We start from the raw sequence: 25,808 nt of genomic DNA, 5'->3' as shown, positions 1-25,808 counted from the left end.
CACCACGGCAAGGAGATGTCAGGCACAGGCCAGCATCAGCCTGGAGCAAAGTCGCTGTGCCACGTCCTGGTAATTCGCAGTGGGCCGTGGGATGGGTAAGACAAAGGAAACCCGTTGCACAGAAGCTGCCGGACTTGGCTTTGAATTGGCAGCCCTGTTCGCTGCAGCCCCTGCACCACCTGATCCAACCTGTGCAGAATCAGTGCCAACCCTGACCGGTGGTCCCTCTTACCTGAATACTGCTGCTGCATCTGTGGCGGGCTGCAGGGCGATGGGGACTGTGGCATCTGATACTGTTCAGAGCCAGGTGGCTGAAGGAACCCCACTGAAGGGCTGTGAAGCAGAGAGTGCTCTGGTGAGGTGCCATGGATGGGGAGAAACAGCCTGCCTATCCATGCAGGCAACCACCAGCTCCCTTAGCACTCGGAATGACTGGAAACACGGCTGCCTCTGGAGGAGCACAGGAAGGATCACAGGCTGCAGGACAGCTGTGTCCAGGAAGCACTGGCTGCAGGAGCCAGCATTGGGCAAGCTCAAGAGATGACCCGCACGTATGGTGCCCAGCCACCTCTTCTAGCTGCAGAAGCAGGATGCTATGCCTTTTCAGGGGGGCAGCAGGACCCCTTTCTCCCCAAGGCAGGCTAGAGATACAGAAGCTTTACCTGGTGCCATTCTGCTGGGCAGCTGGGATGACGCTGTAGTAGATGGGTACCCCTCCAGCCTGAAGTCCCCCCTGAACAGACTGGCTGGCTGGTACAAGCACTGGCTGCTGGAAGGGCTGCTGGACCACACTCTGGGACTCATTGGCCACAGGAACCTGTGCAGGGAGGAAAGCAGCAGCCCTATGGAATGATCGGTAACATAGAGCAGTAGCAGGGAGCACTGGCCACAAAGAGACACCAGCAAGGTCCATACAAGGTAGAAGAGATGCCAGATGGTTGTCTACTGCAGCCCAGAGCAATCTTGCCCAGGCAACAGCAGCACCTCTCAGCTTCTCTGTGCACACAATGGTGAAAGGACTAGACACACTCAGTCCTCCTTCTCAAGACACGTCCCACAGATTCAAACGTGGACATGCCCTCCCCAAGCTGGCAAGCACACACTGTCTTCTCAAGGTGAGTAAGTCTCCATCTTCGGCTCCATCACTCAGGCACAGGAACAGGACACTTCCTGCAAGGCCTGCACAGCCGAGGCCCCCTCCCCAGCAGCCTCCCATCGGAAAGCAACAGATGCCTACCTGGTACGAAGGCAGTGGAGTGTACTGGACCATCAGGCCTTGCATCTGGCTCCCCATACTGCTCCTTTGGCTGCTGAGAAGGCCAGGGGGCTGTGCCTGCTGCACGCCCATCATACTCTGCATCTGGCTCCCCATGCTGTTCCTCTGGCTGTTGAGGAGCCCGGGGGACTGTGCCTGCTGCACTCCCATTACACCTTGGTATGTTTGCTGCTGGTTGGACATCATTGGCTGTAAACCTGTCAGAACAGGGTTTAAATGGAGCAGCTTCCCAGCTGGCCACAGCAGACAGCCTGAGACTTGGCATATGAAGGCTCAAATCCTGCTTTGCCTCCATCCCTTGCTACAGAGTAGGAAAAAGGCTTCCCTTACGGCAGATGTAAAAAGACAGGAAGGAAGTTCCTGGCTTTAAATCCACCTTGCAGCACCAGTGCATGCTACATGCTGCGAGGGAGGAAAAAGACTAAAACAGCCTTTGCAGCCAGGTGAAGTTGCAACTTTCCTTTGCACAGTTAAGAGGCACTCTACAGTCAGCAAGTCAAGCAAAGAGTGGGAGACAGGAAAGAGCAGCCCGGCCCCAGACAGTGAATGGGAGATCCTTAAAAGCCAAGAAGAGTGGCAGGAAAGGGAAAGATGCCCCCTCCCTCCTTCAACGCCCCCTTACCAGGCTGCTGGGACTGCTGGGGGAGCTGCTGAGTACGCTGGGAGCTGTAGGCCACTGGGTGACTGAGAGATCGGTATTGCTGGCTGGAGTTTGGGTACTGCCCAGGAGGGTAGTAAGAAACCTGAATCTATCAGAATCAAGAAAATATGATGATGAGAACACAAGGAGTGGGACCAAGACAGCTGGTCCCCCAGGACCAGTTTTCTCTCTCATCTGGCCTGGCTTCTGCCAAAGGAAACCAACCAGAGCTTTGGCTCTGGCCAGATGATAGCTCCTCAGGGAACTGCAGCCCCTTCCCGCTCCTCCCAGCCTCCACATCCAAGCCTTTCCCAGCACAGTAGTGCAAGAGCACAGTAGGCACAATTCTCATCACAGCTCAGCAACAATCCTAGAGGTCATAATGCCCTGCAGGACCCCAAAGAGAGCTTAGAGGTGTCAGCCTTGAACGTGGTCGTGGACCCTCCCCCAACACTATCAGCCAGGAAGGGCCAGAGGGCCCCCAGGCAGGTGCCTCGTGAGCTCAGAGGGACAAGGAGGGAGAGACCATCCCATGCCTAGCAAGGGTGCATGTAGCCCTGGAGCTTGGAACCCTGTGTATTGAATCCATCACAAATGAGCAGCAGAAAAAGAGGGGATGCACTCCCAAGGACCTGCTCTCTGAACTACTCCCCAGCAGCCCCTCGCCTGACAGCTCTGGGCCAAGGTGCACATCCCCTCCAGGCTTGCGCATGTCCTTACTTGCTGGGGAGGCTGAATGTAGCCCTGGGGCTGCAGCACCTGCTGTGTGGGGGCCGTGTGCCCTGAGGCGGAGTAGTTGGAGGTGGGAATGGGCTGCCCAGGGGTTGCCATGATGAATCCTGTCTGCTGAGGATGCTGGGAGATGAGGGATGACTGGAACATAGCCGAGGAAGGATCCGGTGCTTCTGTAGAGCCCTGCCGGCTGAGGCTGATCTGCCCAAAGGGGTTGCTGAGTTCGTCAGCCTGCATTGGGGATAAGTGGGAAGGATGGAGGAGGACAGCATATAGGACAACAGCATGTAGGACACAGCTCTGCTGAATAGGTTGCAGACCCCTTCTCCCTGCTCTGTGTGGAGGAGCTTACCTAAGAAAGGTCCCCAGAAATGAACCACAGACCAAGAGCATTCTGCAGGACAGGGGGTAGGGGCATGCGAGCTGCTGGGGGGACTCAGCGGACACTGGTGGCATGTGGGGCCCCACACAGGCAGGGGTGGCCCCAGCCCAGAAGCCTTGTCCCACGGGGTGTGCCATTCCCAAAAGACCCAGCAGAGACAACACAGGGGGCTGACTGAGACCACAGGGCAGCCATAGCTGCTGGACCCCAGTGCTGGGCACAAGAATCGCTTCCTGGTGGAGTTCTGGACTTGGCACTTGCTCTTCCCCAGGCTCTTTCCAAGATCAGCCACTCCACCAGTGCCTGGCTCTGGTGGGTCCCACAGCCTCAGGCATCCCACTTCCTTGAACCCACAGCAGTGCAGAGCCTCCATGAATCCCAAACCCACTAGGTGCAGTGTCCACAACATACCCGATTAGCAAAAGCTCATACAACACAAACACAGCACATGAGTACAACAGAGAGTGCAGAAGAGGAAATGGGGTTTATACCAAGTTGTACTGCTGGGGTGGAGAGACTGGCAAGAGGACTTGGGGGCAGGAGCTTGGAGAATACTGAACAGGCTGCAGCGCTGGGACCGGCTAAGACCAGCAGAGAAGGGAGTGGAGGAGAGAGATTTGGGTGGAAAAAGGGCAGAGGGGGTAGGGAAGGAAGGATAGGAGGAAGGAGAGAAAGAAGGAACAACAAGGTTAGTCAACTGAGCCAATTACAAACACACAGAGGGGGGCATTGCAGAGGGTTGGAAAGCACGGAGACCAGAATGGGGGAGCATTCATCTCTCTGTGAAGACACACAGCCAGGCCAGTTGCTTTGTGGAAGCTGGGAAGGCTGACCATGTCCACAAAGCAGCTCTTGCCTGGCATGAACAGTGACACAAGTTCACAAAGGCCAGCTATGGCCAACGGCAGCAGGAGAGCGATTTCCCCCCAGCAAGACCCTTGTGTCTCTCCCACTCCAGTGCCCACTTTTGTGTGGCAGGCTCCCAGCTCTCTGTAGTGCTTCTTGGCCTTTCCTGCTGGTAATATCTTTTCTTCACTCTTGTTTTCTGTAGGGGCCCCTCTCACTTTGTCACTTGGGAGGACCTGCTGATGCCTGTTTATGACAACACCTAACTCAAATACCACATACTGTACTTTGGGCACCACACCTGCAATGGTCAGCACTGGATTGGTTTTTTTCGACCACTTGATTTGACCTTCAGTGAAACAGAAGGTGCATGCACGTGGGGGACAGTGCATTTTGAGACCTCTCACCAACAGTCAAACACGTGAAAAGAGTTTTTCCAGGACCTAAACCACTAGAACAGCCAAACAGTAGTAGATACAAAATAAAACCCCAGCAAAACACAGTGATCCTGCACAAGCTCCAGAAGCCTGCTGTGTGTTCAAACCTCCCACCAAGGGCTCTGTGGTCTGTCCCGTGCCATACTACAGCTCCAGACAGACACTCCTGCTAGCCTTAACACTGGACCCTGGCTACCTCAGGGAGATACCTGAAATGAGATGTTTCCCTTTGAGTCTCAGTACCCTCCGCAAACAGATCCACAACCCTGGAGAGCCAGTCCAGGGCCCAAGAACGACAAACTCCCCCCATCCTCATGCAGACAGCAACGGACAGCAAGGAGCTGCTCATGTTATCTGCAGTAAAAGCTGTTTGAGGAGGCTTGTTTCCTCCTCCCATCCCAGCCCACTGAAAACACTCAGAATCATAAAACAACGCAGGTTGGAAGGGACCTCAGAAAATCATCTGGTCCAACCTTTCATGGGAAAGGGAGCACAGATAAGATTATCTAGCACCCTCCCTGTCCAGCTGCATCTTGAAAACCTCCAGTGTAACTTGCAGTTCTTTGCTGTAGGAAACATCATAAGTATGACATGACACGCCAGAAAGGATCCCTACAGAACTCATAGGCAGGCTGAGGTCCAGCACCAACACACTGCACTGAACAGGGCAGGACGGTAAGGTACCGAGGATACTTCCCATGCACACCACTCAGCTCTGCATCCACTGAACATGAGGCAGCTTTGCGCTCCAAACATGCCCACCAGGGCTGGCTCCCACCCCTTCCCCAGTCCTACAGTGATACAGGGACAGCTCTTGTGCTGCAGTTTTTTACAGCCTCAGTAGCAGAACAAAGTACGTAGGAATGACAGGCACAAGTGCTTTCCAGAGGGCTCCATCCCCAGAATTAGCCCTGCAGGCTGTGGAACTTCACTTGCATTTCACTTGGGGAGGGTCTGGAGAATACACCCAGGCACAGTTCCAGGTCTGCCTCTCCCCAGGACATGAGGTGATCAGCCATGGGATTTCAACACTGGGGAGCTCAAACTCAACTACCGTTTGTGATGCTTCCTCACCAGGAGGGCAACTGGTTACAGAACATAACCCTACCACTCAGCAAAGGGCAAGAGATCCCTTGCCAGGAGGGCTGCTGGCCCAAGCAGATACAGAAGAGGCTGGTAAGCTGGGGTGTGGCACAGCATCATATTCAGGCACAGCAAGGCCCTCAACCTTCTCCTGCTCTCTGCCGAGCACAGAGGGACTGTCACTCCCTAACAGGCAGCAAGTGTGAGGACACCCAAAACCCACTGGGCAAGTGTGAGTCCAGAGCACCCTGGGTGTGTGCTGGCTCTGTTGCTCCCTCCCACCTGCGCGCCCAAGGAGCTTACTGAGCCCCGGACACTGTGCAGCAACTCACCTGGGACATCATGTGGTTGCTCAGGACTGGCTGCTGCTGGGCTGCAGGTGGAAGTCCTTGGGGCTGTGGTGGTGGCTGTTGGGGTGGCTGAGGTTGAGGCTGCTGGGCTGTGCAGGGTAGGAGGCCACGGCTGGGCTGTGAAGAAGGGGACTGGCTGCATGCTTCAGGGGCACCTAGTACCAAACCTGGAACAGAGAAAGGCAAGGCAGGGTTGGCACCTGGGAGAGGAAAACATTGATTCATTGATGGGGAGGGCAGGGGGTACATTCTGTCACTGCCTCCTGTGCTGCAGCCAGATTGCATTCTCTGCTGTCCACATGGGAGCTTCCATGGGGGACAGGGCGAGCAGACTGCAGGCTGCCACTAGTTTGCCTCTGCTTCACGGCAAACCAGGGTGGTGACACCCTCAGGACTCCAGGTGATCGTACCCCTCTCCTCTCCACGTCCACGTCAACACACTGACCCTCCACAGCTGGTCACAGCATCTTCTTCTCCCCTCGACCCTTGCATGCCCTGCCCCACACAGGGAAGACTAGGATGCAGTTCTTGTTCTAGACTATGGCCACGAGTCGTACAGCTGTTATTCCCAAGAACATGCTCTCTTCTCTAGCCCCAGCCTAGCACACTCACTCCAAGTGGACAGCCTGCACAGCAGTCCCCACCCACAGCTCTCAGGTAGTTGCTCTTTGTGTAAAACTTCAATACTGCTCAGAACTGCAGGAAATTAAAAGGTCAATGCCAGACTCGTATGATGAATCTAGCTGGCCCCTGCCCCCAGGACAGTGCATACTTGCTGCAGGTGCTGAAAGGATTGGCACAGTGTAGTAAAACACATTTGTGTTGAAATTGATTCTTTGGAGGGAAGTGCCCTCTGTCTTGTCTGGAAAGCACCAGGCACAAGTCAGAGCCTTCTATAAATGCCATGGGCCTTCTGCTGGGAAGAGGAAACTGGCTGTTCACAGCAGCACCTGCCTGGTGGAGGGCTCTCCACCCCAGCATGAGGCAGAGATTACAAAAAGAGGGAGCTGCCAGATACACTCATGTCAGCTCAGTACCATAAACCAGTCTGTGGAAAGAGGCCGGAGAGCTGTTCCCAGTCACAGCACAGTTCTGCATCTACGCATGGCTCCTGCTCGGACACCAATATGTCATGATGATCTGTTCAAGCGCTTGCCCAGAACAGAGAGGTGATTAAGGGAACCCTATTTTATGGCCACATAGACCTAGCGCATGCACATCTTTTGAGTAAAAGGCTAGGGGACGCGAGGCTGAAAGCAATTCCTTCCCTAGGTAGGAAAAATTGTTAGGAAGGAGTGCAATACATGCTGCAGGGCACCCAGCTGGGAAGTGCTTTCCTCAGTATTTCAGTCTTACTTCCAGAAATAAAAGGGCTGTGAAACCATTGCTTGATGCCCAGCAGCTGCTATTTAACTAATTCTGCCTCTGATCTACTGCATTTCAACAGCTAATCTTCAGGCATTCTGCTACTGGGATCTGTATCGTCAGCCACATGGTGCAAAGAAGGAAATACTTTGTGGACAGTTGCCCAGGGGCTGAATGCTGAGATGGGAAAAGAGCCCCAGAGTCCTAAACACTTCCTCCCCCACAGAATAAACATGAGGATATGGAGGGTGGTGTGTGCATGTGTGTGTATGTGTGTGTGCGCCCCAAAGTGAAAATTCCTTTGCTTCCCACTACCCCCCCTCAATATGTTTCTAATCACTCGCCATTATATAAAGCCTGAAGAGCAATTGGCTCCTGTCCCCAGGGCAGACCTGGAGGAAAAATACAGAAAAAGCAAAAAAAGCAGATTCTCTCTTGCTCTGCTTTGCACATGGCTGGGACAGATCTTCAAATAACTGCTCCCATCAGTTGATGAATCAGTCCTGGAGGTGGTTGCAATAATCAGAATAAGTGCAGCCCTGAGCACAATGGAAACAGGGTCCCAAGAGATGATGTAGGCACCTTCAAATCGCAAGATGAATGCGTGGTTTTCAGTCAGCCTGGCTGCCTTTTAGACCCATCCCTTTCATTTGAAAGGAGCAGTCTAATAACCCACAAGCACCAATCTGCCTCCCCTCTCCAGTAAAATGACAGCTCTCAAGCATTTGGGGACCTGCTGCCTACCAGCGAGAATGGAGGAAGCTAGACAGTGAGACAACACTGGATTCTGCTCACTGATATTGCATAGCAATTGTAACCAGCTGCCATATGGCTTCTCAGTTATCACTGGGCCATTAAAATGAGAGCAAAGACCTGTGCTGCCTCTTCCACAAATGCCTTTCACAAGCAGTCAGTTGAAAAGAAAGGACTCTGCTCCCCACCGATAGAAGGGCTGGTGCCTGCCAAGTGCAGCACACATCCTCTCAGGAAGCTGTTGTCAGTCAGTAACAGATTACCAGTTATGACCCACAGTAATATTCTCTGTGCATGGGCTACCCTTTGTGTTACCTAGATGGAAAACAAATAGTTGATCCGAAGCAGGCAGAAGCTCATGAATCTAATTCCCTTTGGTGCTCCTGAAACCTTGAGATGTATTCAACAGCTCTTGAAGAGCTGCAGGCCCAGCTCCCTGCAGTTATGTTTGCTCTAGGGAGAACAGCGAATGATTTTGAGAGAATACCATAGGCAGAGACCAATTAACGCAGTCTTTGTCTGATGAGACAGACTAATTGACGACACCCTTCCCTGGATCTCCTTTGTTGGAAAGCAAGGAAAAGTGCCAGATGGTTCACCCTGACCAAGTCTCCTTAGGACTGTGAGGGATTCTGGGGAGCAGAAAGGAACAGCAACGTAACTTGCAGCACAGCAGGGGAGAGAAAAAAACAGAAAATTGGTTGAGTTCCAGGGTATAGGACTAAATGATGTCCTTTGTCTTAGACAACTCTGCAAAAAGGAGGGAAGATTGATGGTGAATATTGAAAAAGCAAACAATGAACCAACCGGCATATCCCTGTCCAGGTACAGAACACATTCAGATGATGCCAACCATATCCCATTTTGACCAGAGTCACTGACCAGAGCATCATGAGCCCCAGCTCCCCAGCCCGGAAGGCTGAGTCTGCTAAGTGCCCTTTGGTAGAAGGTGCACAGGTGAAACCATACAGTACCTGCCCGGGACGTTCTGCTGGCAGTGCTGCCCTTGCTACTCCCGATGCTGTCCCCCCGTGTCAGGATGGAGATGCCACTGAAGCTGCTGGCTTTGGTAACAGGTGGTCGCAGGCTGCGGATGGAGCCATCTGAGTCTGTGCTGCTCCACGGCCGAGGCTCCAGGGACTTTATTTCGCTCTCTGTGCTGCTCTGGCGGCTGCCTGAGGCCCGGTTCAAACCATCCCGGTTGCCCCTGCAGAGACCAGAGGAGTTAGACTGCACCTCCGGTGCAGAGGGGCAGCAGCAGGACCTACAGGTGCCACGTCAGTACTGTCACACCGGGGTGGTGAGCCTAGTCAGCAGCTGGCTCTGTGACACAGCATGTTGTCGCTTTGTAGAGGGATGTGACAGCAAACACACCCCCTGGGTCACAGCCTTCTTGGGCACACACTGTGAAGACCCAGATACTGCTGGTCTTCCTTGGCATGTGTTGAGGGCTGGCTCCTGGCCCTTTTCCCTAGCCAGATCCCAGCCTGGAAGAGATGCCAGCAGTGTCAGAGCATGATCCCCTGCTAATGGCCCTCCTTGTCTCAGAACACGGAGCTTTTACCAGAGGCCTTGAGACAAGGCCGATTGAGATCTTGCGAGACCGCTTTCTATACCAGCCCTGGTAAGGCTTTCTGCCCAGCTAGAACAGCTACATGCTGGGATATTGCTATGCTTCCACTGATCACCCTCCCTTAGCCCCAGGCCAGGTCTGGCCACAGCAGGACTCTGTATCATAAAAACATCCTAAGCAGTGGGCCTGGTTTATCAGCCCAGCTAAGGATCACAAGCACAGTAAGGTGTTCCTGAGCCTTCTCTGGGGAGGAATGGTGAGGAAGGCAATGCTGGAAGAGATGCTCATATAATGCTGCAGGCTGAGCCCGGCAGCAGCTCCACACAGCTGTGGAGAGGAAGATAGGCTTGGAAGGAACTTCCAAAGTGATGTCCTGGGCTGCTGACAGCATATGAGAGCCAAAGAAAATACGTCTCTTGGAAAACCAGTACAACGGTTATATCCCTAAAGAGGTGAAGGAACAGGACTATGCAGACTCAAACCCCAAGTTACAGTTGACCTAACAGGCATCACTGCCAAACTCCTGGGCTCTCTCCAACCTAAACTCTGAAGGCTGCTCCTGTGGGTGTTCAGAGGCAGGGGCAGTGTTTGTGTGTGTGTGCAGGGAAGGGGCATGTCATGGCCTCTGTTGGGACTCAGCTGCAAACTCTGGTTCCCTGAGAACCCAGAGCCCTCTCACGCTGACTACTGCTAACCCAGCAGCGTAATAGTTCTACTTTTTCTACAAATGCTCTCTGAACTCCAGGCATGCTACCACACCCTTACTCTCTGAGAGCACTGCCCTAGCAGCTTCAGCCATGCCTTCCTCTCCATTAGCCTTACTACAGCCTGTTTCCAAGTGCGTCCACCACCAGAGAGCTCTCTGCAATCAGATCTGTGCTTCAGCAGCATTAATACAGGACTTCTAAGCGAGTGAAACGGACAGCTGTATTGCTCTGAATGCTGGGCTTTGGGACCCCTAAGTCTCTGGAGTTCACACAGACATCATCTGCAGCACCACCACCGAGGCAACCCCAGTTTCCTCAAGAGCTTGCCTAGCTCTGTCCAGAGCTCAGAATCGTCCCAAGGCCCACATATCCTCCCTCTCCCCACTATGGGAACCACAAAACAAAGACAGCAGGTTAGCCAAGCTCTTTAGGGACCGGACAAAACAGTCAGAAGAGCTCCTAGCACAGCCCTGGCTGCAGCTCAGCTCCTAAAGCTGCAATCACATCAGCAAAGGCTTTTTTTGCCACTTGCTGAGTGAGTTTTACTACAGCCCCATGGCTGATCTGAAAACTATATCCCCTGCCTTGGACACCACTGCCACATGCAGACTCCAGGACAAAGTCCTTGTAACTGTGCTGAGGACACTTGATTTTCCAGGACAGCATCTCTCCAAGGACAGCCTGAGCCACATGACGAACTGAGGAGAGGGGCAAAGCTGTTCCTACACTTGCTTAGATCATCCTGTACTGTTCATACACAGAGACGCTTCATCTCTAGAGCTCTGGCTATAAAATGAGAGGACAGCAGGCATGAGGGTCTCTCCATTTTCATCCCATTCTTTATCCTCATTCTTTCAGCAGCCTCCTGCAGCAGGGGTCTGTTCAAGGTGACCCACCAGGCTAACTCCATCCTTCCAGCCCTTTCATCCACAGGAAAACTACTTAAGAAAATGCTGCTCAAACATGTTCCCAGTGTCCTCAGCAGTATACTCTGGTTGAACTGGAAGCCTGAGACACTTCACTGCCACTATTAAATAATCCAGCCTTTATAATCAGGGATTAGGGACAACCCCACCTTATGTGGATGCTGACCCTGTCACTGTAAGGGCAGGAGTCTTCCCATCCTTTTGGGAAACAAGAGGCGGAATGGTTTGAAAACTGCTGGAATCCTCTGGCTTCCCCATTCCTCCCTGCCACTCCCACCTTCCACCCCTCCATTTTAATTGATGAATCAGCAAAAAAGGACTCTGAAACGGATGTTGCAAAAAATACAAATTCAATAACTTCACAAGCAGCCATGCATGGGGCAAACTTACTCAGCAGGACAATGTACAAAGTAAATCACACAGAGATACCTAAAAATCTGCCTCCGTTTGTGAGAACTAGAAGAAAAGCCTTCTTTGGAGATTCTGTCGGTTAACATCAGAAAAAAGCATCATTATAGAGTCATGCGGTCCTCCACAGAGAAAGCCAGAGACACAAATAGCGTCTGCTGAACAGTACTAACCTGCTGTCAGTGAGATATCCATTCTGGCCAGTCTGGAAGCACAGAAAAGACACGGAGATGGGAAGGAAAGAAAAGGGAGACTTAGTAACTTTGAAAGCAACAAACCCAGGCAATTTCAAAGCACAGAGGAGCAAAGCACTAACAGTATGGGACTCCGGCACAGTTTATGTTGTGCACCAGTGACGTGGTCACCCAGGAGTCTGGCTGAGCCTTCTGCACACCAGTCCCATTCGGGTCTCCGTCCAGGCCCATTAGGAACCTTTCCTGATACCTGCAACCCCAAGATCTCTCAAGAGTTTGCAAATCTGAGTCCTTAACTCCCTACTTCATTGCTCTAAGGAAGCTTTGATACAGCTTTGCCAATGAAACAATCAAGGCCAGACATACAACAGTCCTTATTTGCTAAATGCAGGCACAATTATCAGAGCCATGAAAAAAAGGCAGAGGGCTCAAAGCCAGCCCAGCCCACCCTGTGATAGTCACCCCTGCCTCTGGAAGACAGATGCAGAGCACCGGGTCAGCTCATGGACACAGAGAAAGGGTAAGTGTGTGCCCACCCAGTGTTGTGCTAACATGGGACAGCACCTACTCTAGTCCAGGACTACAGGCAGAGCTGCTTACTAACATGTCTGGATGGCTTTGGGCCTGTGCATGTAAGTCCATGATCACAACTGGCTGGAGAGTCATCAGCTGAAGCCTGGTGACTTTACTAGGGACTCAGTACAGCGGCTGCCTTAACATCCTCCTTGGGCAAGCACATGGCAGTTCCCATTAGGACAAATGAAAGGCGTCGTCCCCAAGACACTCAAAAGCAGCAGGCAAGGAGCTGGACTTTGAACATGATGCACGGCAGATGGGCACTTGGAATTGTCCCTGATTCCACCATTTGCCCCTTGGCACAGCATGGAGAGCTGCCTCCAGCTGGCAGACAGCATTCAACACAGCAGAGCACAGCAGCCTCTCTGAGCCAGACGTGAGCAAGGAACACAGCTCTGGCTTACAGGAGCTCCACGTAGGGAGCAGAGATCTCAAGGAAGCAGTAACCAAGCTGGACACTTCATAAGAAAGACAATAAATGTACTGCCCAGATTCATCCTATAAAGGCACAAAGCCCTGCCTGATACTCCAAAGCCAGCACTGCTTGGTCAGGAGGTTGAAGCTGCAGCACTGGAGAGAAGCTGGGGGAGACAGCTGCTGCTCTTTTCAGGTTCATCAACTGATTTGCTAGTCATCCCAGAAAAGCCACTGCGTAAGCTTATAATCTCGCTGGGCAGCAAGAAGCAAAACTGCCTCCTCTGTCAGTCCCCACATGTCTGTCGCCCCCTGAAACAGGCAATTTAGGGAAGGAGCAAACTGGGGAGTGGAGGTGTGGCTCCTTCATCTCAACGTCTCAGACATCTTTGTTAGGAGCAGGAATTCAACAGCAGATACCAAGAACACAGGGAAATTTGTAGAAAAGGCAATGACGAAATCTGACCTCTTTATACTGAAGGACACCTTCTGCCACAAAGTTCCAGGAGGGTACCTGACAAGTGAGTCATCCAAGCTTACCTCTCGTGCAAATATCCGCTCCCTGACCCGCTGATACTCTTCCTCTCGCTCTTCTATAGATTTGCTCCTTCTCCCATCCTGCAAGGGGAGTCTGATCTGAAGGGACAAACACATCTCAGCGGGTCAGCAGTTGCCAATGGGAGCAGGGGGCGCAGTCAGCTGCTGATATTTTTATGTAGCAGTGTAAGTGGATGTGGATTACGGGGTGTGCGCATGATGCCTGGATGCAATGACAGCCTCTGCCTTTGAACCTACCTTCTGGACACCTATGTCTAGGGATGAACATCCTGGAGGTCTTAGTGCACTCCACCTCCTGGATCAAGCACAACCACTCTGCCTGAACTCTGCCTGATTCGGAAAGGAGAGATCAGGAATATCACCATATGCTTCTGAAAGACAGTCTGTTCCCAGGGGTCAAAAGCTAAAGGCCACTCTTTGGAGCATATGTCAACACAGGAAACTCCTGCTCAGTCATGGATTCTGTGCTTCGTGGGTAGCTGCATTGCCTGCAGAGTGCCACCACGGGGAAACCAGAAACTGACACCGACTGCAATGACCAACTCCCCATCCTGATGACTTAAGTTCAGAAACATAACCCAAAGCAAGGGATAGTGGTATGCTGGGACGATGTAAAGATGGGAGCTACAAGAGCCAAGAGCATGAGATCCCTGGTGAAGAGGTCTCCTGTCTCTTGCCCTGTTTTTGACGTTCAAGATTCTGTCTGACACGGGCTGGGAAAACAGCCACAGATGAACAAGCTAGCTCTGCGTTACAGGTGAGGTGCCACCTGTGACAGCCTGAAGGCAGCCAGAGATTCAGGAGGGTTTTTAGCTCTGATGACTGGCAACGCTGCTGAGCTCAAAGGGTTTCGTTTTGCCGACGGTTTCCTTCCAGCAGCATTGCGAGGTCCTGATGACTTCACAGCTTGACTCGTTACAAGCCCTGGGGAGGGGTGTGAGAGATGCTTGGTAACACTCTGGGGCATTTCCAAAGGAAACCTTAGCAAAAGGCTTCACCTTAAAGCCTGGCCCAGCCACCAGTCGATATTCAGGGTACAGAAAAGTACCCCCTATAGAATCCCCACAAATTCTTCATGCATTTCCACAGTATTTTGTTAAGTTTTCACGATATATCTAGATGCTGCTGCTTGGATGGGGTAGAAGCTTCTATTAAAGAAAGTTACTGCAGGAAACCCAGGAGAAATTTAGAGTTGTTCTCATCTTAGAAAAGTTGCATCTGACTTTCAGAAACTATGCAGATAGCCATGGCCACCCCTTACCTGATTATCATCTCGGTCCATGCTGGTATCATCTCGTTTCAGGATAAACCTTTGCGGGAATTCTGCATTCTTCTCATCTTTGATGTGCTCAGAGAACCTCTGCTCAGGGCTGCAGGAAGAACCGGCCCTTGTTAGAAGGGAAAAAGTAGGCATAGAACTGTCTTCATAAAACCACGGCTCTGCAAGGAGTGAGGGGGTGTGGAAGGATTTTTTTGTGTTAAATCTCTCCTCTGTCTGACGGCCACAAGAGCTCCTGCCCCTTCTCTGAGAACTAAAGGGGGAAGGGGAAGGGGAAGGGGAAGGGGAAGGGGAAGGGGAAGGGGAAGGGGAAGGGGAAGGGGAAGGGGAAGGGGAAGGGGAAGGGGAAGGGGAAGGGGAAGGGGAAGGGGAAGGGGAAGGGGAAGGGGAAGGGGAAGGGGAAGGGGAAGGGGAAGGGGAAGGGGAAGGGGAAGGGGAAGGGGAAGGGGAAGGGGATGCCAGCCCAGTTGTTCTCCCTCCTTCCCCCTTACATTCGTGTGTTACTGGTCTTGTTGATAATGACCGCCTTCCCAGTTTGGTCAACATTATGGTCCATGCCGAAGTAGGCAGCTACCCGGTGCAGCAGCATCCTGTGGTATGAGGTCATCTGAGGAAACTTCTTAAACTGATTGCTGAGAGGAGGGGAGAAAACATAAGAATTTAGAAGGCCTTGAAACAGTCAATGATAATCTGACACCAAAAGAGAGATCAAGGTCAGAGATGCTTTAACGAGATCCCAGGTCAGACCATGCCACCTATTCCAAGCAGGTAGTCATGACTCAAGGCCTCCTAACCAGCGTGCCCAAAAGACACCCCTTCTCCCCTGCGTGCCCAAGCTCCTAAACTGCAAGTTACAAACCTCTTTTGCTTGACACAAACTTGATGATCACTTACTTGTTATCACTAATAAATTCCAGAATCTCCTGTTCTAACTTTAGTAGCATCATTCTATCCCTGTCAAGAAAAGAAAAAGGAAAAGGTCACCTCTAGAGACAGTGAAATACATCTTTCTCTGCCTGGTATCCCCCGCCCTGCAATAGAGAAAAGTCACAAACACCTGGAGTAAGCAACACTATTAATCAGGCTTCACACAGCCTCCACAGGAATGAACTAAAAAAAAATCCACATTTTTTCATATATAGTTGTTGTTTTGCTAACAGCGCTTGGCTTTTGGCAATATTGAATCTCTGCTCTGCTGGAAGCTCCACTGGTAGAGACTCCAGCTTTGCTATTCTTATGCCAGCACTTGGGTTGATTACATTTATTACTGACACAGCAGCGGTTCCTTTAGAGGTTGGTATTTGACCATCATTTATGGAAAGGGTTTTAAAGCAATCAAGATTCCTTCCTGCTTGCATTCGAACGAATTATTTTTCCTCTTTCTCTCTCTCCATAATACAAAATCACATGTTTTAATTGAATGCAGTATATAAAATTACAGTTGTGGTTTTTTTTTTTTTTTGACACTGCCCCAGCTCTAGTAACACTCTTTGAATTCCAAAAAGTAAAATACACTATCAGGTACTTTCTGTAGTTGCTCTAGTCCCCTCTGCTCCCAAGATACATGCACACGCACACACATACATGCACACGCACACACATACATGCACACGCACACACATACATACACACGCACACACATACATACACACGCACACACATACATACACACGCACACACATACATACACACGCACACACATACATACACACGCACACGCACACGCACACGCACACACACACGCACACACACACACACACGCACACACACACACGCACACACACACATGCACACACACACATGCACACACACACATGCACACACACACATGCACACACACACATGCACACACACACATACACACATACATGCACACATACACACATACATGCACACATACACACATACATGCACACATACACACATACATGCACACATACATGCACACATACACACATACATGCACACATACATGCACACATACACCACGGGTTTAAGAGTCAATCAAAGAAGCATCGGTCGCCAGGTACTCCCTCCCTTCACTCCATCAGCAAGTTGTTTTACTGACTAGGGACCTACCGTGGGTTTTTTTTCAGTGTATTTACTAAAAATTCATGCAAATCTATTCCAGTGGAGTCTGTATATTCCTGGCTGGAATCTGAAACAACAACATCAGCAGAACAAATTAACAAAACACTGCAATAGAACAGACTGAAGGGAAGAGGTGTGTGTCTCACTACACATGAGCATGACGTCCCCACATTGCTGCCGGGGGAAATTTGGCCTCATTCTCACCACCGACTGTTCACGACAGGAAGGGAGGAAGAAAAGCCCATGTTGCTACAGAATCACACAGGCTGGGACCCATATCACCTGGGCTCAAGCCCAGTCTCTAGCACAGGCTCTGAATGCAACCTCTAGGTCGAGTTTCTCAATGTGTAACACAGGGACTGCACACCCTTTCCCCTGGGGGTGGCAGGAGGATCAGTACACTACAAACGAGGCACTACGAGCACAAGGCCCCATGAGGAGGACACCAGAGAGAGGGAGACCAGATCAGTTCATGGAAGGAAACCTTGCCCCTGAAACCAACCACTCGGAGCACACTCAGGATACTCCCTTGCTGTTACAGGAGGCCCCTGCAAAGTGTAGTATACCATCATTTTGTACAGCAACTTCTGCACCTTTGGTCCCGCAAGCTGTTTAACTGGAAAGCCCCACTGGCCCCATTCTTCCCCTCTCCCCCCACCCTTTTTAATTTAAAAGCAATTGCAGAAAAAACAGTAAGCAAGATTGAATCTGCACCAGTGCAGACTTGCTGTCTGTATGAGGATTTCAGGTGCAATTCACTCGCCAGATTAAATGTGTATCTTTTAGCCATTTCTATGGCCCAAAATCATGCACACAGGATCATACAGCAGAAACTTAGCTCACCTCCTTGCAACCTCACATCTTGCCACCTGTGGCAGGTTTTACAAAATCAAATCTAAACTGAAAGCAAAAGTGGGTCTTATTGGGTTTGCACCTGCACATTTATAAAGCCACCAGATCACTGTAAGTACAACTTACTCACAGAAAGCTTGCAACTCTGTTGGGGCACATGCCAATCTAGAGACCCCGTCCCCTCCCTCCCCATGCTTTGCTCCAGAAACGATGTCATAAGAACAATACATTCCCGTACAGTCATCAGCAGAGATAACTGCTCTGCCTTGAACAACTGTACCACTGGCCAGCAGAATCTTCAAAGCAGGTAAGACAGGACCTGCCCTGGTCGAACGAGCACCTGACCTCGAGACAACATTTTCCTTGGTGCCTTTTCTTTATTCTTGTCTTTTTCTTCTTTCTCAGCCCCATCTTTCGTGGACTTTTCCTCTTCCTTGTCAGAGGGGCAGCTAACGTGCAACTGAATGATGTCCTAGAACAAAACAAACCAGGCTGGTCTGAGTCACTTGGACGCTCCCTGGAATCACTGCCATGGCTGGAGATGTTGGCAGCTGAGAAAGGCATCACGGAAAGGCAGGGGATTCAGGTTGTAGATCTAAGACATTTCATAAGAGGCCCCGTTATGAGAGCAGGCAAAGCACTCTCTCTCCCCACCCTCCTCCCAACGAGAAGCCTTTGGCAGGCTCCGAGGAGACTCTTAATAGCATTTGTCAGTGTTGAAAACCTGCCTTGCCTGGATCACCTCAGAATCTAAGTCACACACTTTCCTATTCGAAAGCTGATAAAACGCTATTACATTTTGGACTCAGGAGCGTCTAAGGTGAGGTAGGTTTAGGACTCTACTGTCTAACCTGGAAAGAGAAAGGGCATGAGGAGAAACCAGAATACACAGCAAAAAGCATGTGTGGTCTGATGAGCAGGCCCAGTGCCACAAGGGGCTTTCTGACGTTTCTTTTCATCTCCTCTCTTGAGCTGCAATTGCCCAGCATGGCCTAAGGATTCGCTCTGCTCCATGGGAAGAAATGTTAAACACCAACAGGATTGTCAAAGGCACTATCAGATGATGCGCTGCTCAAATTCAAGTTAAAATGGATTATAAAACCACTACCCTTTGTGCCAGCTGACCTTTCCCAGTCCTTCTGCCTTTATGCTAGCGTGGTTCTGTGGCACCACAATGTGTGCTTAAGGTTGCTTTAAAAGTCCTCTTAATGACCATACAGTTCTAAGTGAAACCCAAACAGAAGACAGGAGAGCTGCCTCTGGGGCTGGGAGGCTCAACACAAGGAGGGCTTAGAGGCCAAGCACTCCATGCACCACATGGGTGAGGTGGTCTGGGCAGCACTCAGCCCTGGCACAGGCCAGGTTTGTTCTTGTCACTGGAAAGTAGCGTAGAGGTCTCTGACCTAGCACCACAGACCTAAGCTGCGACTGCATGCTGCAGTACTACATCAGCTCAACGAAGATGGGCTGTAGCTAGCCGCAACCTGATCTACAGTGAGCCAGCTTGGATCTCTGCACCCTGCACCGTCCTGTGCTTCTAAAGCTTGTGTGGGCAGAGAAAGCTCAACCCATCTGCTCTTGCTGGGGCCGACAGGTTCTCAGTGCCTCCCCAACTGCTGCCCACCTTCAAGCTTTGGCTTCTCTGTCACTGCCCACGGTGTCCACACATGGGGATCATCTCTGCAGAGCACCATGTATCACTTCACTGTGAGCTGGCTGCTTTCAGTCACTGCAGCCTGAGCTGCAAGGACAGGGCTTGCATAAAACCTTCCTTCCCACGGCCAAAATCACAGGGACTTTGTGCAGGTGAAGCGCCATGCCATTTTCCTGGGCATAAGCCTGCACAACCCGAGTAGCTGTGGGTGCCCAATGAGTTGATGCAAACAATTCCCCACAAGAGAAGGGCTGTGATTGTGCACATACAAGCAACGCTCACAGGTACGACTGCTTCCTTCAAAAGCAGCCTCTTGTGGGAAATTCTTGGCTCCCAGAGGCACAAGCCCAGGACAAGACAACACTTCTAGCAAGACGTGGGTTTTCTGGGCTTCCACACTCCACAGCTTGTCTCATTCTAGGCCTACCTGGGACTCCAGCAGCCCATCTACAAAGGGGCTAGATGATTCTTCACATACAGCCAAACTCCTGACCAGTTTAAGCTTTGAATTAGACTGGAGAAGGAAAAGAAAGAGCATAGTTAAGACACCTCAGCCAAAACACACACACACTTAAGCAGCACGCTGCTGCATTATCAAGCCACTCACATAGTCATTGTTAACTATGCTGCTAAAAAGGAGGACTACCAAACCAGTTTCTTGCAGCAAACAGGAATATATAAAGGCTTGGAGTCCTAGTGCACATCAGTTATTTTCTCCTTCAGTCTTTGATTAGGATTTAAACCAACCAAAGTATAGGTGAGAAAGTTCACTTCCTTAAGTGATGGACTCTTGGACCTCTTCAGCCAGATCAATTCCAGGCTCTCCTCTCAACCGGCAAGAATTAAAACCATTAACAAAGGATATAGCTGAAATCAACTATTGTATTGTTTTTTAAGATCTGAAATGAAGATTGTTACTATTCTTAATTAAAAGGCTGCCACCCCATTTACACCTTGCCTGTCTGACCTGATGACTTCGATTGCTTCTGCGTAATGTAGTAGTGCTTAGGGAAAATGCTTAAAATATAACCTGCACTTTCAGGACTCTTGGGAAATTGACTCACTTGGGCGACAAATAGGAAAAAAAAATAAAAAAAAAAAAAAAAATCAACGAGTCACATGAGATCCCAGGCAGGATCAACAATGTGGAGAAAGGCCTGAGGTGCATAGACACATTCTGCCCTAAATATGGACAGGGCAGGAACTGGAATCACAGCCTGTTTGGGTACTGCAATGAGTCCTGGCTTTTAAGACCAAACAGAACCACGAAAATATTTTTTCTGCACGCTCTGTAGGTCATAAGCAGCACATCTCTTTCAGACATTACTTTCACCAAAACCAAACCCAAGCAGAATCCCTGTTACAAATTTAACTGGTCTCCCCTCTCTCCCACGTTTTGGGGCAGAACCAGTCTTCATTTGAGTTTGAACTTTTGTGAAAGATTAAAAAAAGGAGGCTGGGAGACCTTCGCCCTCCCAATCACAGTTTTAAAATCAAGCCCCGAGCAACCCACTCAGATGTCATCGCTGACCCTGTTTTGAGTAGGAAGCTGGACTAAATGGACTCCTGAATTGTGCTATATTTCTATAACTGCCAAGCCCAGAAAATTCATGGCCACTTTCAAAAAACTGCTTCAGTAGTTTTACAAAGAAAAACTGGGGCTAAGGCTAAGAAAGGTTAAAAAAAACCCAACAAAACCAAACAACAACAAAGTCACACAATGGCTGCATTTTTACCCTGAGATTGTGCCTACAAACAACATTCTAAAAGAGTGGTGTCCTGGTGCTTATGACTAACGAAAGTTTTGGATTCACTAACATACACATGCCATCATTATGGGAGCGAATGTGGTATTCCCTGAAGAAAAGGGGCCTTACGTGAAACCAGGCAAACGTATTTAACTCTGGTTTTTAAGTGGAGGGTGTTAACAGGCCAGTGCACTGCCCTGTCCCTCCGGTGACATCTCTAAATTTCAGTTCTGGCATTTTGGGCTCTGGGGAGGGGACAGTTAACAGCAGCAAAACAATTCCTTCTTGGGTGTGTAATATGTGCTGCATGTTGCTTCTGGAGGCAGAAAGGACTTGTGAGTGCCAGCCTAAGGCTGGGATCACAACTCTGCTCAGAAAAGCCAAAAGAAGAACGGGACATCAGAAGAGGTCGTACCTTGGCTCTTTTTCTGGCATGTCCATGACTTGAAGTTCGCCTCTGTGAAGAAAGGAAAGAGAAGGCAAGAAGCTTAATCTGAATGTGCACATTGTAAATGGTATTTGCTGTGCAAGGCAAGCACAACACTGTGTGTGTAAAACGACTCTGAAGAAAATCTCTACCTGACAGCAATGGCAGCACGTGCAGCACCTGAACAGCTGTCCTGTCAGGCCCCAGGTGGGCAAAAACTGCTTAAGAAACTTCACGTGGATTAGACCCAGTTCCTCAGTATCTGACAGAACCAGCACAACTATGGCTTAGAGGTGGAGGTGTGTGACACACTTCTAAGTGAGAAAACTAGAAGTCTTCTACCATTCCTGGGCCACAAAGTGGGTTCCTAACAAAGTGGATCATGACAGAGACACACTGCTGCTCCGATTTAAGAGACACTGAGTCATCAGTTATCCCTATCTTCTCAGAAACCTTTCTCCATTCCACACTACAAAGTGACCAAAGTCAGGCTCTTTCTGAGCAATACCAGAATTAAACGGAGGTAACAGCCGTGGGACTAGAAACGGGACTGAGCACAAGTGCCCCCAGGAGCACACCAGCCTCATTTTCTCCTGGGCTCAAAGAACATCTGAATTATTCCACCCTGAGCAGAACAGATTCAGCTAAAGAGAGCAGCCTCTGCACAACACAGTCTGTAGGGGATGGCATCCCCTTGGGAGGTGGTAGCACAGGCTTAGGCCCCTTTCAGAAGGGACAGCAACTACCCTGTGTTTGCCAAGTAGGAGGAGAGGGCCCAGCTCTGCAAGCTGGCGGAAGGGACCACCCCTTGTCTGCACACTTACCTGAGATTCCTGGCGCACGCTGACCTCCTCGCCCCCATCCTTCTCCACCTCCTCCTTGCTTGGTGACCTGGATACATATTTGGTTTTGTTCACAGATTCCTCAACCACCTTTTTTTCAGACTCCTTCATTATTTCCAGAGACTCCTGCGTTGTGTTGCTGTTTGACATCTTCAGAGCCCTACAACGCAGCAATGGGCACCTGGCAGAAGAGGTGACAGAATGGGTAGAAGGGAGTCAGGGAGTAGAGAGAGTTCCTATTTGGAACACAAACTCTTGCACATACAGGTTGAAACCTCCTTGTAACTCATCTTGTGTACAAAGACCCCAAATCAAGCACTCCAATGACAACCCATCCACTCATCGCCTTGGGTGCAGCCCTTTGCAGCAGCACCTGGCTTGAGGGAACCTTGCCGGAGCTCCATGATTCTCACCAGGACTCTGGAGACACTAAAAGGGCTGAACAAAGCCTGAGACAGGCAGGCACTCTGCCCTCTAACTTCTTTGATATGAGGGAGAGACTGAGGGTAATCCTAATGCTAGCAAACATCCAGGGCCAGGGAACACAGTAGGTGAAATAAGCTCAAACAACCAGAGGATGTGTGCTTTGCCCCAGGACAAACAATAATAAAAAACCCTGCATTTTTTTCCCCAAATGCCAAACCAGTCCTTCTTGCAATTAGTCAAATCCTCAGTGAGAAAACAGCCTCGTACCCAAGACATTGTTCTGGTTCTTCTTGTGAAATAAGGTAACCCCTGATATCTTCTCTCTATCTGCCTACGGTTAGATACTTCAGGAAATGTGGGAGTCAAACAATAACAGTCAAATTACAGATTAAGATGAAAAAATAATGCTTCCTGTCAAAGTTGTATTTAATTGCTTCCTTTCGATTAGCAAGAACACAAGCAGCCCACAGAGCCCCTGAAACCACCTCTGAATTAGAGAAGAATCTAGACAGGGCAGCAACATGTGCCTCAGTCTGCTGACAGTCTTAAACAGGAGCAATGAATGTGTCACACATCCATTCATCAAATTAAGCATTAATTTCAAATCGATTGTCTAGAACTGCAATTTCAGCCCTCTCTGCTCTCTCAAAGCAGGCCTCTTTGAGCTTGAGTGAGGGCTAAACCAGCTTACATAGGACCGAAGAGGGATTCTGGTACTGAGAAACAGGTTTGTAGAGACACTGCCTGTGCAGAACCCAGTGTTTGTCTCGACGACACATGAAGAGGTTGGATAAAGGGAGGACAAAAGCCAGGCTCATTAAGACAAGTTTCCAAAAAGAAAAGGGGAAGCCTAAATTTGAGAGAGGCTCAAATAAAAGGTCTGGGCACTGGAAAACACAGCCAATGTTTAACAACTTGTATTATTAATGACTTTGGCAGAACATGACTGAAAGAGTCAGATCTCACAGAGATTTATCAACTCTTGGCTCTGCATGGAACTGCTAATATTCATTAACTAATTCAACATCATTCCCCTTTCATTTGTGGGGCTACTGAGCATAAAACACATATGTTCCAGTTCCAGACACAGAAAGCGAGAGAGTGCAATCAACTGCTTCGAGTTCATGGATCCTCACAGGGACTTGTAACAAACTTGTTAGGACATCCAGGGCAGATGCCCAGTTGTGAATGGAAAACGCTGTAAGTTACAGGCAAACCCCTGTGGCAAGGCAGCAGCCAGAGAAACCACAATACCACGCAGCAAGTTGCCTGGGAGATGCCAGCACTGCACTGGATCCAAGCGAGAGGATGGGACAGGATGCTCACTGACAAAAAGAGGAAGCTACAGTCACCTTAGCTTTCCTTCACACCCATCATTGCCTCTTCAGACTTACGATGAGCTTTCCCCCAGCAGTAAGACTCACTGCTGCCACAGATGGGAGAATCAGAAAAGGAAAAAGTTACTTAACCCAAGGCCTTGATGAGTAAGCAGCACCTTGAGGTTGTGTGGGAAATACCCCTGTTGACCTCAGAAAATTCACAGAAAAAGCATGCAGGGAAAGCAAAAAAAAAGCTGACACGGATGAAGTTGACAGGGCTGCACTGTCCAGTTTATGCACAGGAACCAGCACATTTCAAGGCAGACACATGTACCTGTAGCAGAGGGACTGTGAATGCTATGGGCTGATACAGGCAAGCAGACATATCCCAGCACCGTATGAAAACAAGGTATTTCTCACTAGAGAGAACTGCTGGAAGATCCAAGCCACTGTTCATGCATGCTCATTCTGGAGCACCAAGGTTACAGGAAACCCACTGTTAATTCCATAAGCAGCTTCCTATGTAGCACACCTGAAAGTGCTAAAAGATGAGGCTCCTGGCAGAAAACAGCTGCCATCAATAGCTTGTTACAGAAAAGGAACCAGAGAGCAGTCTGCTGTTGACGTCAGCTTTGCAAGACAACTCTGCAAACGCCTCTCCCTCCCGGCTGCTAGCGACTTCCAAGCATGTACGTGGCCTCAAATGCTACATGGAGAAGAGGGCAAGAGCACTTCAATCTGCTATTCTAAATGCTGATCAGTGCAGATGCTTGCCCTGCATGGACCACTAGGTGCTCCCTACCCCTTCCTGGCACAGTCCCACGGGACAGCGTGCTGCACCACAGACAATCCCATTGGCAGGCATCTCCCGGAGCATCCCCACAGAAAGCAGCTCCCCTCGGGAATCACTGAGGCATCCATCCTCCAGCTGCAAGGGTCTGTTCTTCATCCCGGCAGGCTGGCTATCCAGCAGTTGCCGACAGGAACTGCAAGCGAGCTCCCAGGTTTATGGGAAGCATGCTGCATGGGGTGGTGAAGCCCCCACGTGAGGGAGTTGTGCTCTGCTGCGATGCCTCCGACAGGAACTAGGTCAGAACTGGAAGAGGGAACACTTCCTTGATTTGCACACCAGCCTCCTTAGTGGGAATCTGGATTATGCAGGGGGTGAAGCTGGTAAACTCTGCCTCTCCCCTCCCCAAAATGTTCCATGCTGTAGGAGAATGCTGCAGCCCCGTGTCCAGGCCAGGGGCCTGACTCGTAAACAAACTATGAGGATCTGTAGCAGATTTGGGGAAGGGAGGCAGAAGGCAGCACCTGAACTGCACACATGACACTTACCTAAAGCGTGAACTTCTGCACTAAAATAAAGGAAACTGTTTTGTACAGCTCATTCTCTTTGCAACAGCCACCCTGTAACAAGTTTTTACCCCCAAGCCAAGTACCTCGGTCAAATTTGAGACAGGTAACAGGATCTTTTCTCATCATACAGCAATTTAACTTCGGCATCACAACAAGGGGACTATCATCAGCTTTCCCTTCTCCTCTTCCAGAAAAGACAACTCAGAGCCACTGAATTGACATTCATAGGCTGCCCCCTCCCAATAAAGCTTCCGTTGCTGACAGCAGTCCTCCAGGATATTTCCCTGCACATAAAATTCAAAGACCACACGTGTGCTGCTAGTGCTTCTCAGTAGCAATACTTCTGAGACGAGGTTTCCTTTCTGTATGAATGAATCAGCCCTGCTCCCCCAGGACAGACGTGGGATGCAGTGAGGGGGTGGCAGACATGATCTGCTGTGACAGACAGCGGCTTGCAAAGAAAGTGGAAGTTCAGAGGACTTGGTGGGGTGGGCGGGACTGAGCTGCGCTACGCCAGAGAGATGAAAAGATTACATAGATGCAACATCAGGGAAGCCACAAAATCTGTGTCAGAAAAAAAGAGAACAATGG

The 25,808-nt window shown here is 50.1% G+C and overlaps 1 protein-coding gene across 5 annotated transcripts in view; it reads right to left on the bottom strand.

The window, feature by feature from the left end:
* R3HDM2 (R3H domain containing 2) overlaps nucleotides 1-25,808 on the bottom strand; it is a 60,066-nt gene that overhangs the window by 4,099 nt on the left and 30,159 nt on the right. The window contains exons 2-21 of one of the 5 annotated variants that reach the window (XM_086478768.1): nucleotides 22,096-22,294; nucleotides 21,260-21,301; nucleotides 19,524-19,610; nucleotides 17,788-17,914; nucleotides 16,579-16,657; nucleotides 15,394-15,453; nucleotides 14,991-15,131; nucleotides 14,482-14,590; nucleotides 13,203-13,298; nucleotides 11,652-11,683; nucleotides 11,500-11,553; nucleotides 8,839-9,071; nucleotides 5,729-5,913; nucleotides 3,522-3,611; nucleotides 2,637-2,879; nucleotides 1,899-2,025; nucleotides 1,412-1,473; nucleotides 1,238-1,333; nucleotides 663-817; nucleotides 233-333 (exon numbers count right to left, since the gene is read on the bottom strand). In XM_086478768.1, the coding sequence (XP_086334894.1) occupies nucleotides 233-333; nucleotides 663-817; nucleotides 1,238-1,333; nucleotides 1,412-1,473; nucleotides 1,899-2,025; nucleotides 2,637-2,879; nucleotides 3,522-3,611; nucleotides 5,729-5,913; nucleotides 8,839-9,071; nucleotides 11,500-11,553; nucleotides 11,652-11,683; nucleotides 13,203-13,298; nucleotides 14,482-14,590; nucleotides 14,991-15,131; nucleotides 15,394-15,453; nucleotides 16,579-16,657; nucleotides 17,788-17,914; nucleotides 19,524-19,610; nucleotides 21,260-21,301; nucleotides 22,096-22,263 (2,287 nt within the window). In that variant the 5' untranslated portion in view covers nucleotides 22,264-22,294. Of the gene's footprint in view, nucleotides 1-232; nucleotides 334-662; nucleotides 818-1,237; nucleotides 1,474-1,898; nucleotides 2,026-2,636; nucleotides 2,880-3,521; nucleotides 3,612-5,728; nucleotides 5,914-8,838; nucleotides 9,072-11,499; nucleotides 11,554-11,651; nucleotides 11,684-13,202; nucleotides 13,299-14,481; nucleotides 14,591-14,990; nucleotides 15,132-15,393; nucleotides 15,454-16,578; nucleotides 16,658-17,787; nucleotides 17,915-19,523; nucleotides 19,611-21,259; nucleotides 21,302-22,095; nucleotides 22,295-25,808 lie in introns of all 5 variants that reach the window. The other 4 variants (XM_086478767.1, XM_086478770.1, XM_086478769.1 and 1 more) reach the window with 4 other exon arrangements.

The sequence above is a fragment of the Leptosomus discolor genome, chromosome 27 (assembly GCF_034619465.1).
Source record: "Leptosomus discolor isolate bLepDis1 chromosome 27, bLepDis1.hap2, whole genome shotgun sequence".
Lineage (NCBI taxonomy): Eukaryota > Metazoa > Chordata > Aves > Leptosomiformes > Leptosomidae > Leptosomus > Leptosomus discolor.
Note: the sequence above shows the minus strand (reverse complement) of the source record. Positions and strands in the feature narration are given on the sequence as shown.